General features: G+C 36.7%; 1 protein-coding gene across 2 annotated transcripts in view; it reads left to right on the forward strand.

The window, feature by feature from the left end:
* The first annotated feature begins 235 nt into the window (after positions 1 to 235).
* MID1 (midline 1) overlaps positions 236 to 14,315 on the forward strand; it is a 96,614-nt gene continuing 82,534 nt past the window's right edge. For both annotated transcript variants that reach the window (XM_053936482.1, XM_053936481.1), the window contains exon 1: positions 236 to 895. In XM_053936482.1, coding sequence (XP_053792457.1) covers positions 236 to 895 — 660 coding nt within the window. The remainder of the gene's footprint in view (positions 896 to 14,315) is intronic.

Genomic DNA, 14,315 nt, shown 5'->3' on the forward strand with positions numbered 1-14,315 from the left:
GGGGAATAAAACAGTTTAAATACCTTGATATGTGTATGTGCAGGTTCAAAACTTTTGATTGCTCTCCCACCCGGCATGGTGGGTTGATAGACCAGGGAGCAGTGGCGAAAGTTGACAACCCCCCATGGCTGACCCCTCATGTTTTCTCTTGCCTAATCGAATTTTACATGTGTTTCCAGATAGCTGATCAGCTTCCCTGGATTTCGCTGACGCCACAGGAAAGCTTTGCCTGAAGATGGAAACACTGGAGTCAGAACTGACCTGCCCTATCTGTCTGGAGCTGTTTGAAGACCCGCTGCTGCTGCCTTGCGCTCACAGCCTCTGCTTCAACTGCGCACACCGCATCCTGGTCTCCCACTGCGCCACCAACGAGCCGGTGGAGTCTATCACCGCCTTCCAGTGCCCGACCTGCCGCTATGTCATCACCCTCAGCCAGCGCGGTCTAGACGGGCTCAAGCGCAACGTCACCCTGCAGAACATCATCGACAGGTTTCAGAAAGCCTCGGTCAGTGGGCCCAATTCCCCCAGCGAGACCCGCCGGGAGCGGGCGTTTGATAACAACAGCATGTCATCCTGCGAGAAGGTCCTCTGCCAGTTCTGCGACCAGGACCCTGCCCAGGAGGCAGTGAAAACCTGCGTTACCTGCGAAGTGTCCTACTGCGAGGAGTGCCTGAAAGCCACTCACCCCAATAAGAAGCCATTCACCGGCCACCGTCTCATCGAGCCTATCCCAGACTCTCACATCAGGGGATTAATGTGCTTGGAGCATGAGGATGAGAAAGTTAACATGTACTGTGTGACTGATGACCAGTTAATTTGTGCCTTGTGTAAACTGGTCGGGCGACACCGTGACCATCAGGTGGCAGCTTTAAGCGACCGCTATGACAAGCTAAAGGTCAGTGTTACCTATCAGATTTTTTAGCCAAGCAGTGTGTGATGGGGAAGGAAAATACCCTTTGATTGCATGCTAAAGTCCTCATTCCGGCAGTAGTTGGGAAAGGCAGGTGTGCGATCTCTAATCATATGAGATACACATACAGATCTGTATGTGCATTTGCTTACCATGTAAAAGGTGCCAGATTTTACTTAAGAAAAAGTTTTGTCACTTGTGTTTGGGTTTCTTTAAAGCTATCATAAGGAATATGCAGTGTAAAGTACTGTTCAGGTGAATTTTCTTACCTACCTGCAGCTGGCAAGGTTTCGCGCTGACTACACATACGCAGACTGAAATGTCATGCATTCTTTGCACACGCTTTGCTGTTGATCATTTTTCATTAGGTTGCTTTCATTGTGAAAAGCCCTTCACATCACCACGAACAAGAGATGCATTTATCTGTGCTGGCTTCAGGGATGCCAGCTGCCCATCCAGCCAGGGAAGCCGAACACCGGCTCTGCTCCTCCCACGCTGCCTCCCACCAGGCTCGCAGGCAGCGCAATCCTAGAAACAAAGCCAAAATTGTTTCTGATCTTGCAGCATTCCCACGGTTCTGCAAGCTTCTTGAACATCTCCTACGAGGTAGATGGGAGGCTCCCACAGCCTGACCCTCTGCAGGACACTCTGGGCAAGGTGGCAGTGAGCAGCCAGGTCTCAGGGTGCTCTGGAGGCTCTCCAGGCTGCCAGCAGAGGTAGAGCTCCTGCTGAACATTGAGGCCAAGGCAGATGACCTCACACCCACCTGGATGTACACATCTCTCGTGCTGATTCCTGTGCTGCTGTAAAGCCAAGGCAGGAATTAGGTATCCCCCACTTTCCTCCACCCACTCCCTCTGGATGGTCTGCATGTGCCTGTGTGCAGCTGTGGGTGAAGTTTTGAAACATGGACTGCAATCCAGAAACCACAAGCATGGAGAGCAAGGTTTATCTGCCAGCCTTCCCAAACAGAATTTTGAACGTGGAAAAGACACTGAATTATAGGTTTAACTAACTTAAATACTTTCAGATTAAAGTATGTGGCTGCACTCATGTCTATGATAACTTTAGGTTCTCACTGGTGAAATCTGCACACACATTCTGTGCAGGTTTTGCTCTATGCTATGCAAACATGCACATCATATTCATATTAACATAATGAAAGACACTTTACCTGGACCTAGTAACTTCCTTTCATCTCTTAAAGACTTTTTTATTTACCAAAGAGTTGTTATTTTTGCTTTCTTTTTTTCTGAACTAATTTGTTATTTTAATAGTTTTGTTGTTGATAACATTAGCATGGGCCATGAAGGTGAATAGCAGCCTGGATTTACGGTGCTTTTTTATTAATCCAGAGAGTTTACATCCTTAACAGGTGCTACTATTTAGTGGCATAACAATGTATTGATTACCAACTTTATACCAGAAGGAATACACAACTTAACATGAAAGACCTTCAAAATTGCATACTGGATAAGCATATTTTTGATGATGTGAAAAAAAAAGGAGTAAACTTTTCTTTGTCTTGTTGTACATAGATAATGCAACTCTTGAAAGAAGACTTTAAAAGGCCTGTCTTCTCCCTTGTGATCTTTGACTCAATACTGTCAATAGGAAGAAAATTAATGTATTATTTGCATGATCTGTGTCTTTTCTGTGCAAAGATGACTAAGCAAGCTCTGAAGCACAAAGACAAATAACATTCACATTGTCACCCATCTTAGCTAACCTAAAAGTAAGGCAACTGAAGTTCTAAGCCCACTAAAGTTGTTTACATCAGCCACCTTGAAGACTAATTAAAATACTAATTTAATGGTTAGTGTAGACTTGAACCAAATAACTCTTGTCTCAGAATGACAACTCCTAGCATTATTTATATTATTTGTATGATTTTTTTGAGATGAAGAATTTCTTTGTACCCAAACTGTATAAAAGACCTTTATACACACAATTGTTAGTCCATGTGAAATCCTGTTCCTATCATCTTAGTCATGAAGCAGCCTATTTCATGTTGCTAACACCAGTGATGACATCGGTCATGCCAATTACGCCACATATATGACACATTTACACTCTGGCCCAGGAACATTAGTCCAAGTGGTTTCCATGCAGATCCAGCACCCATTCTCTGTTCACAAGGAGGTAATCTGAAAGTAATGTCTTTCTTTTTCTTGTTACCTCTCCCATCACAGGAATTAGTTCTGGTTTACAAAGCAATCTTAAAAAATGAGATTTTCAGTTCTGTAGATTGGCATTTATCCTTCAGAAGTAGGAGCGATACCAGTTCCACCAGCATTTGGTAGCTGATGGTCAAAAATTTCATGTCCATTTTCACATTCAGGCCTCTTCCTCCTCTTCCTTAAGCATGATATGACCTCCTGAATCATTGGTCTTTCTGTAACATAATATTAGGCATGAAATTGCAGATGATCTTTATTAACTTACAGGTAATGTGCACCTACCCCATGCAAATTAAATATTAAAATGGATTAAAAAATCCCCACTTAAGAAAATGGGTTGTTGCTTGCTATTTTGCTGCTGTGACTTTTTAGTATATGTGGGGTTTGATATACAGGCTACACCAATCTTAAAAAAAAAAAAACTGAAAGAATGAGATAGCCAATAGTATAGTGGATCAGTTAAAAAATGTGTGGTTAATGTTACCTTTCAAAAAGAAAAGCTAATTCACTTAAGGTGACTCTTTCTTTTGATTTTTCTTTTTAAATAGACACACTACTGGTACTAACAACAGCAACTGGTGCTGTTCTGGGTGTTAAGCTATGCTAATTACTTACATTTTCTTGCAGTGGTGTTGCTAGTGGTTTATACATTATCTCACCCCTCATCAAGCATAGGACAAAAGATTCCATTACAATCTAGCTCCTTTTGTGGCAAAAATGAAACTCCTTAATTAGGAGTCCTGTACATTTGTCCAGCAGAGCTGTCTACACTGAAGTGTGTTTAACAGCGAGTGTAGGAATAGTGGACATCTCAAAATGAGAAATTGCTTTCCTTTGGCAACTATCTCTCCAGCCCTGAGAGGTGCTTCTATTTCTCAACCTGTACTGGGGCAGGGGGAATTGAGGGCATTTTTGTTCCTTCAGGAGCAATCCTTTCTTGCCTAGCTGCACAGCGACAATACCACCTTCATGCTCACTCTTGGTCTAGTGCTTATGGATGTGCTTTGGTTTTTCTTTTTCTTTTTAAAGTTGATAATGAAGAGATGCATATTAGTAATGGGAAAAGCAATAAACCATGACCAAAACTGAGAACAGGAAATATACTGGTAATACACAAGATTTATGATGTGGTGATCAAAATTGTGATCAAAATAATTTTGAGCAGCAAAAACAACCAAGGTTTTAAATATAGAAAGAATAAATGCCTGTGCTTACCATACCATATTAATTCAAAGAAAATATTTATGGCTAATTTGGATATTGATTCTTCACTTTTTTGTCTTGTTGCAATAAAAAGAAAATGACAATTTAAACATATATACATACTTTTTTTTTTCAGAAAAAAAGTAGGAGACTCTGTCATGTCCACAGCTACTACAAATAGAATCTCAAAATATATCTGCTTCCCTACTATATGCACAATATAGATTGAAAGACTTCTCATGTTTAAGTAACTTTGCAAAGATTCTGGAAAAATATGTGTTGAAAGTTTCCAACTATTTTTATATGGCATTATTTTGTCTCAGCTTGATAATTAATTGATATATTGTGATATTAAAAGAATCCAGAATTTTAAAATATGTATTCCTACAACAGTGGGCTTGACAATCCAGGAACATTGTTTTCTGGACTTTCATATAAATATATTATGCACATATATATGTAAATATATATCTATATATGTCCTATGCCTGTATTTGCAGTGCTTGTGTCAGTATATAAAACCAATACTAATATTTCATAATACAATATGTTGGCATTTATGTCCATGTAGAATTGTCTATCATAGAAATATGGATAATTTTCAGTATTGTTTAACTTAAGGAATATCCAGAATCTTGAATTTAAAGAAACACACGTATGCCTATGTTTTAAATAAAAATGTAGTTTCATATATATGTGTAGGTCAGTAAAAGTATCATCAAAGTCAAAAGTCATATATATATATAAAAATTATATATCAATAGATTAACTTGTTTTCTATTTTTACAATTCTATGCATATATCCTTTTTAGTAGTTGAATATTTTCATGTCTAAATTTATAGTTTCTCTGCATACTCTTAATTTTAATAACTTTCTATTTACTGCAAGCTATTTTCATAAAATCCAACTGATACTGATGCCTTTTTGCTTGTCCTAAAAGCACAAGCCAGACCCCGTTAGGTGATAAAAAAGGAGTTACCTTTTTAAGGCTCTGTAGATCTATAGGTGCACAACTCGCCAGACTGAAAGCATTGAAGATACACATGTAACATAGAGTGCATACAATTTTTATGTGTTCAGCAAATCAGCATAACTGACAAGAATCCCCAGTTAGAGACATAAGTGATGAGGTAATTCTTCCCTGGTTCTACCCTTTTCTGAATTCCTCCCCACCTTAGATAGGAATTAAACTTTCTTTATAAAAATGTGTCTCAGAGAGCTGTTTTCAGCGGTGGCTTCCCAGAGAATCTAAACTTAGACCCCCAGGGCTTGGAACCATTGGGGAATTTATTCTGTCTTTTTCTCTAATAGAGTACCTAAAGTGCTAGCTATGAATACAATAATTGGCTACAGAGCTACAAAAATATATGTAAAGAATATAGAGAGTATATAAAAGCAAAAAGACAAAAATCAATTCAGCATCAATATATAAAGATGTAGTATGTCAGTGCAATGGTGACACGTGTTATTAAACATTTAGATAAATGGCATCTTCCTTTACATTGTTCGTAACAGATTGAGAGTAGTGCCAGTTCTGCAAGTTTAATATAGAATTAGAACATCATATCCAACCTGGCAAAGTGTAGAGCTCATGGACTTTCATTATTATTAGATTAGATGGAGCTTCATATTATTATTGTATTATTATTATTAGATTAGATACTGCTTGATAGATATTTCAGTGTACAAATTTTTTATGAAATTAAAATGATGAATGGTCACAGTGATTATTATGGAATATTATTTGATATTACTTAATTATTTAACCCAGAAATAGATGCAAAAATATAACTAACTGGCTATGCTTCAATATTTGCAAAGATCCAAAAATATGAAGATTTTGCATGGAAGAGTATTAATGTAGGAATAAGCTCTTTTACCACAACAGTTTTCCATCCACACTTATTTTATTACATTGAAATATAATTACTAAGGCAGACTTCAGAAAATTCTCTCTTTAGCTCGGTGTTATCTGCTTTGTCTTTTTCCTCCATTTGGTATTTCTTTTCAGAGTTTAGAAGGATAACCAAAAATATTAATACAGAATACTAAAATTAGTCTTTTATTAGGGGAGAGTGTGTGTATGTGTTTATTTTAGACACATTTTGAAGTTCTACATGTATATGACTCTGGATAATGAACTCTGATTTTACAATAGTTCTAAGTACTATGAGATTAGGGGGCTTTATCTTGCCATGTTCCTTAAATAAGTCATTTTTTAAAAGCTTAATTTCAAAAATTTAATAGTTGGCAAGTCTTTCACATACTACTTATTTCCTTCAATTTTAGTGGAAATGATGGTGTTGAAGGTTTAATCTGTTCAGGAAAAATGAAAGAATTAAACAAAATTGTGAATAGTACAGCATTATTATCTTTGTTCTCGTGACCCTGGTTTCCAGGGAAGCCAGACTAGAAGTTAAATAAAATATACTGTCACACTTTTCCATGGTTTGGGTCCAAACTGTTCAGATAACATGTTCAAGCTCTAAACTGGTGTATTGAAATGACCTTTAATTTCTTATGTGTTTTTAGATAGTACAATGCTTGAATGCTGTTGGTGGTCTATAACTCATGACAGATACTCCCTTGGAATGAGGATTTGTGTAGAAACAGTAAATAATAAAGTGATAAATGTGGATATTGAACAAGTAGATGAGTATAAAGGCAAACCAAAAAACTGTTTTAGAACATTGGGCATGGGTTTAGGAAATGCAGTCTGCATACAAGAGTAACAAAGATAGTGTTGGTAACAGGAAAAGTAACAAACAAGTTGTCTTCAAAAGCAGAAAATTTAAGGGTTTTAGGTTAACAGTGCATTTTGTTATAACTGATAAATAGAACGAGTCAGTAAATTGTTTTAGTGCTTTACCAGGGAATGATAACACCTGTTGGGGGCTAAAGGCTAAAAACCACTCAGCATGGACAGTAGGCTAAAGCACACAGTCTTCTGGCATTGGGAGGTGTGAAGGGTATAAATGTGTATGTCTCTGGGTATGTATATTCTGAACTTACTATAAAGCATAAGCTCATTTGAATGAAAATATTTTTAAAAATAATATGGCAGCAAATATATTTTCAGACAAATATGAAGGTTGTTAATAGTAGACTTTAAACAGGAAAAAACCCCACCCCAAAATCTGGATGTAAATATCTCCCAAAGAAACACTGCAGAACACTCATCATTCAGATTTTTTTCAAGATTTAATTTATAACATTAAATTTCTTCATGAAGACAAACCCAAATTATTTTAACTCTGACCAGTAATGACACACAATTATAGGAGTATGAGATGGATATGGAGAACTAAAGCATTTTAGTTTTCCATCTTATGTTCAATAATTTTCATTGTCTCTCTTTTTTTTTAAACTTTTTCTGATCTTTAAACACACACAAATTTAACAATGATACCAGTATATTCCTCCCAATTTTGGGCTGTTATGTTTTATTTTCACCCTTTTTCTTGAGTAAAATGTACACTTCCTATCAAAACAACAATACTTGTATGTGTCATTAGCACTGGGAACCCTACATAGGGTTTATAACAAACAGAAATGGTGCCTAATATGGAAAGCCTGAATAGTCTTTGGCAAGGGAAACTCCTGCAGGTCATGGACTGGAAAGCCATGTTAGGTTGCTAAAGCACACTTTGGACTCAAAGCCTGATATGGGTGATAAGACTGTGCTCCCTTTTTCTCCCATCTGTATTTACTTCTCCCCCAAACCAGTCATCCACACTTCCATCTCTGTGGGCGTCCCTTGACTGTCCAAGCAAGAAGTGTTTTCTTTTGCTGGGAGGATATTTTTGCCCGTGAGAGAAAACGCCCACACCAGGAACCTGAGGCAAGGGGATTCCTGTCCTTCACAGCTTTCACATCTCATTTATAATGTTCCCAGTTGCCAAGATGTGATTCTTTGTAGTAGCTAGGACTGCACTTTCAAAATTTAGAAAATTCTGTGCCCTCTACTAGCACCTGTGTTTGCACATGCACTGTGACTTCTCTGTAAGAGCTCCCTGAGATTCAGACCACTGAAAATCAGAGAGGGTCAGAAAAAGTCAAAAGCAATGAGTCCATAGGCAGTCATATGGTTATGTAGAAATGTTTTCCTCTGTGCATCTCAATTATTACTATCACACTTCCAGAATTTTTGGGCTATTTATATTTTTATGTTTATTACATGAACAAAGTTCTGTCAGTTCAACTGAAACCAAGAGGGTGTAGTGGTTTGGGATTTTTTCCATGCTCACAAACTCAAAATTTCCTGTCTAAATGTAGTCTCAGTCTTATTTTTTGAAAATTTGCAATTTTAGACTCCTTAAAGTATGTTGACCATATTGACTTAAAGTAGCAGTATGATCCTATAATTGTATTTTACATTGTGAGAGAAATCAAATTCAGCACAGATGAGAAAAGTAGCTAAAGTGCATATGGCTAACTTTTTCCTTTGTTGTTTATCTGTTCAATTAGTTGTGATGTTCAGACTGGTCTTCTAAATTACCCCAGACCCCTTCTTCATAGCCTTTTAGTGGCCCAGAGAAGAGTGGCTGCAGAAATTAAATGCTGAAAGTTTGAGAGTCAAGGATAATTTGATGGAATAATATACTATATAGAGTTTCAGATTTACATGACAGTTGAGGGTTTTTTACTCTATGGGTATTTGTGACTTTTAGACAGCTCCCCTATACTATCATCTCTGCCAACTACATCTATCAAATATAGAAATTAATTCTCTTATTTTTACTACAGTAATCTCCAAAGGCTCAATTAAAACAGAAAGTCCTATAATATAAGGTCTTGTACAAGTACTTGAGATGTAATCACAGCTGCAAGAAATATTCATTCAGCCATCCTCAGAATAAAAAACAACAGCAAACATGACAGGTACATAGACATTTTTTATGGTCACAGTAATATTCAAGTGAGCTGTTTGCATCATTTAATGGCCAAGATTAAATGAATGTTTGAAATTAATATTGGCTAGTTTCACTAGTCAGTGGAAGCACTACTATTTGATTTCATATAATTATTTTGTTTTGAAATACAATAGCCCCACCTCCCCTTGTCCTTATATTGAAAAGCCTGGATTCTTCTGCTCTTCATCCAAGAGAAGAGGTGCCACTTTAGTTTCTGGATCTATATGTCCTTCCTTATATGCCAGTCTAATAAATTACTTCTGATGTTGAAACTGATGTTAGTTACTGCTATAACAGTACTCTCAATGGACTGAAATCTACACACCCTAAATTTGAAAAAAAAAATCCAAAATATGAGAGAATCTCTTATATCCTCTGAGATAAAGATTCTCTTCTGTCTTATAAGTGTTTCAGCTTTAATTTATTAATGAAATTTTGGTTTTACTATCAAATTATTTTTGAAGGTTTCTTCAAAATGAAAGGAAAATAAAATCATGGTACAATGAGAAGAGATCTTTAATGTAAATTATGTATCAGCTTCTTACAATAAATAGCAAAATGTGTAGCCTTTTTGATGCAATTACTTCCTAGTGCCATACTGCATTAATCATTTCTTTCACCATTGTTTGCTTGTAGGCTCACCAGTTATGGGTGATAAATCATTGCTAATACCAGGACAGATGAAAATGGGAGCATCAATCTGCTCTTAGGCTGAGTGAAGGGATGGGAATGAGGGGCTGGGGGGGTAGAGCTCTTGCAGCCCAAGACTTTTATCAGGATGGGATTGTTCAGATACCTCTTGTTCAGGGGTATGCCTAAAACACTAAGCACTACAGCATTTTTTAAAATGTTGTTTATTGTAATTCTACCAGTAATTCATGCATATTTTGAAGTACTTAATTTATAGGTATTAAACTTCTATTTCTGCCTTAGAAAATAAACACAAACGTGTTTGACTATAAGTTAGCTGGAATATCTCTGATAGCAGATATACTGAAAAATTTCTTAACATACTCAGAGTATCAGAGTTGGGTAAGACAATGGCTAATTTGAAGCAGATGAACAAAAAAATAAGTGCTTCCCCAGTTAAAACAATCCAGCTTTTCTCTTTTCTTTTGAACTATCCACACAGATACAACACAAGGTCTTTCTAACTCCCCTGTTTACCTCATGCAGGTCATGCTGATTGAGATGTCATGCTGTTCATGAATAGTAATGTCCATTCAAGCTTATAGTGTGTTTTAATGTCAGAGAAATTTTCTAAATGTAGATCTGGTTGATAGTTAAAATTAGCAAAAGTAAAATAGAAAACACATTATCTTTTATTTACTACCGGAGAAACAAAAATTTCCTGTGAGGAAGTAAAAAAGAAGAAGCTGTGTTGCTGTGTGGGACCTGTATTATACAGGTTAATATTGCCTTGGTAAACACCCAGTGCTTTGCTCTGAGACCAGTTGGAACTTCTATAGGTTCCCATGCTTCAGTAGCCTTCCCCCAAAATGCATCTACATTTTTGGAGATGTCCTGACTATTCTGCAATGTGAGACTATAAACCTGGGTTTTGTTATTTGTTAGGATACTGTCAAACTTTGAAAGAAATTAAAGATGAGCAACTGTTCAAACATGTGTGTCTTGTGGCAGAAACATTAAGCAGATTCATTAAGCTATAGCTAACAACAGCATGTGCAAAACTTATTTCCAAATTAAGCCAACAGCATATGGAGATTATAACTCATTCAAACTGAATTTGAGCAATATCTATCCTAATAATAAGTTACTAAAGAGAAGAGAAATTTCTGATCACTGTATGAATGAAGGTTCATCTGAATAGGTATTTAAAATATTTTATTTCTTGTCCAAAGACTTGGAACACATGCATGCAAGAAATCCCTTCACAGTAATAATTCAAGTAACTGTTAAAGTACTGCAAATAATATCTGAATGTAGTTAAAAAAAAAAAAAAAAACTTTAAAAATCTTAATCCAAAATAGATTTTTTCAATACCTTTCCCAATGTAACAAACTGGGCTATAGTCTGGAAACTATAAAAGGGGGGAAATATATGTACAGATAAGTAAGAGAAGGATAGAAGTGAATGCTTGGTAGTGAAAGCTCCTGTGTTTTTGCAGCAGCCGTGGATCTCCTGGTGACCATGTGATCATAAAGCCCAAGGGTCAATAAGGTGCCCACTTACCAAAAGGACCCATGAGATGCCTGCTGAGGTCATGCAAAATGTGGGTGAATTTATATGATTATTCAGTCTTTTCTTGCCTGTGCCCCTTAAGTATGGGCAAACATTGTTCTTTTCCCTGCCTTTGATTACAGCCTTCAAAAATATGCGGAAGCTTGTAGGGGAAAGGGTAATAGCCATACAAAAATGTTTTCACCTCCTTTTGAGCATTGCTTATGATCATTCTTGGGGAAAAACTGACCTTTCCAGTCAAATCCACCAAATAGAGCAGCACCATGAAGCCTTTTTGTGGTTTTTGAACTTTTTTTTTTGCTTCTGCTGAATTAGCTTTCTTTTCAGACTTGGTAGACACACACCTCTGAAATTTTGATGCACTGAAATTCTTATGCAGGCAGAATGCAATTAATTTCTGCAGTTCTTTTGGGGTAAGAATATTATCAGAGGAACCTTTTTTTACCCCATTAATTTCCTTGATTACTTCCAGCTTTGTTCATATTTATACTAGTTGAAAACCTTTATTATAAACATATAGTGAATTACTCTGAGTAAATCTACCTTTTTAGGTTAATAATTTTCTGGTAATGTCTTTTGTTAGAAGAGGTTTGGTACAGAGAATGAAAAGCTACTGAAATATTTTTCTGAAAAAATGAAAAGCATTTAAATGAATTCTGAATTTTGAGTAGTTTTAAATGGGTTCTTCCTCTGCTTAAATAATTTAGTATACTCTCACTTGAAGCAATGTAATTTTTCTATCAAATAAGTCATTACTACACTTTAGAAAAAATTAAAAAAATAAAACCCAGCAAATAAAACCAATTTGGAGTTCTACTATTAAATCTCATAATACTTCATTTCAACAGTGACGGCTTCAGATTTTAATGTGCACAATATTAAAATAATTTTGAATAAATTAGGAATTTATTTTAGTCTAGTTTTTGCATCTATTGTGTGCAGAGTTGAGTGTTTACAGTATAGGGGTACAAGTAAATTGTTGTTTTACGGGTAAATGATTGTCACAAGTTACAAATTCAGATGTGGGAGAGCTTATTTTGTAATGACTCTGATTATATTTTGCAATGAAACTGTCATGTTAAGGAAGAAAGCAACAGAAGGTAAAGAGGGGAATACTTGTTTGTTTATGTAGTTTGGTTTGGGGTTTTTTTCTGACATGTTGTAGACATGGTAGGAACCCTGGTTCACCCTGAGGTTCCAGTCATTGAATGACTCCTGCTTGCAGAACAGGCTGAATCTGCTGTCACGTGTTTTCCTTGGAGGAACCCATTTCCTTCCCGAGGAGGTCTGCAAGGTCAGGCAAATAAATATCCGATCTTGGAAGCTGTGTGTCTCAGAGGGCTGCTCCCTCTGAGTCACTATTTCTACAGAAAAATTCATAGGGAAAGTCTGTCATAAACCCCAAAGAAGCAAACTAACTGCTTCCATAACAGGAAGCTGTTTTAAACTGGGCATGCCAGTTACAAGAGAAGAGTTTTGAAGCTTTGGTGTTTTGTTTTCTAATACTTTACATACCTAATTTCACTATTCTTGTTTAAGATTCAGAAGTCAGGTAATTATTTTCTAGTGCTGTGAAGCAGTATCACCTTGGTAGTGGAAGTAAAAGGTGTCCTGTTCAGTCTTAAAAATTTGGCTCTATTACTATTTTTGCTTTATATTATGTTTATAGTATGTATCAAATTCTGGCCTCAGGCAGACCATCAAAATCCCACATTGCTTCAACAAAATGTTATGGGATTTTTAAATTATTATTTCTTGTTTGTTTGTTTGTTACTTGTAATTGGCAATTTAGGATTTTTGTTAATTATATTCTTAGCACTGAAGGTATATTATGGGATAACTGAACTAATTTAACAAGCCTGCTTCAACCAAAAATTATTCTTTCTGATTATGTTGTTCTCCCTGTCTTCTGTGCATGCTGCTGTCGTCCCACTGGAGCAACTTCAGTGGCTGTGCAACCCTTTGGTGAACTGATTCCCTGCATTTTCTGCTGGCCATGAGCAGCCCCAACAGTGCAGGGGAGCCGGCACACCTGAGGTGGGAGCACTGAGGCTGGTCCATTTTCTCCCTCTTCAGGCACCCAGTAGTCTCCATGGAATTCACAAGTGTACTCCAGGGAGATTGCTGCCCTAGATGCTGATAGTAGATGCATAAATTAGTTGCCTTAAATACAATTTCCCAGCAGCTATAACAATTTAATGGCTGGTTTCTGTGCATCCACCATTTTCCCCTTCCTGTAGCAGTTCATCCCTACCTCCTTCCATGTCCTGCCTGCTCATTCCCATCCTGGCTATATGCCAGCTCTCAAGAGAAAAAAAAAAAAAAAAAAAAAAAATACCCACAACTCTGCATAAGTGAATAATTTCCTGGGTGTCTAGCAAGTTGAAATTATGCAATGATAGGTCAGATTTAGTCTGATTGTGGTACAAAGTAAAGACAAGGATATGACAGATTAGGACAGGAAGGAAAGTGATTGAATGAACTTTAAATATTATCCTAAGGAAGGAGAAGCAATTCCACCTACAGCCCTTAACAGAGTATAACAAGAGGGGATACAGCAACTTTTCTATGTCCAGCTCTGTTAAAGGTTGTTCCCTTTATCAGCACAGACTGGTTAAGATTTACAAATGTGACAGAATTTTAAGAAAGCTGAAAAGGCAAAATTTCTTTTTCCTTGTGTTCTTAAATGGCCGAAAATTATTTTTACCATTAAAATTATCAGTATCGATACATCAAAATAAACCAGAGGTACAAAAGTGGTACTGTAACTATATCTATAGAAAGACTTCTTTCAGTACAAAAATTTCCTGCAGAAGTTATGCCCCTCACATGAGGTTGGCATTCTGGCAAAAGCTTCTAGTGTGAAGCTGTGGCTTTCATTTAGAATAGTGGTAGGAGAACAAATT

This window comes from Vidua chalybeata, chromosome 2, assembly GCF_026979565.1.
Source record: "Vidua chalybeata isolate OUT-0048 chromosome 2, bVidCha1 merged haplotype, whole genome shotgun sequence".
In the NCBI taxonomy this organism is placed as follows: Eukaryota; Metazoa; Chordata; class Aves; order Passeriformes; family Viduidae; genus Vidua; species Vidua chalybeata.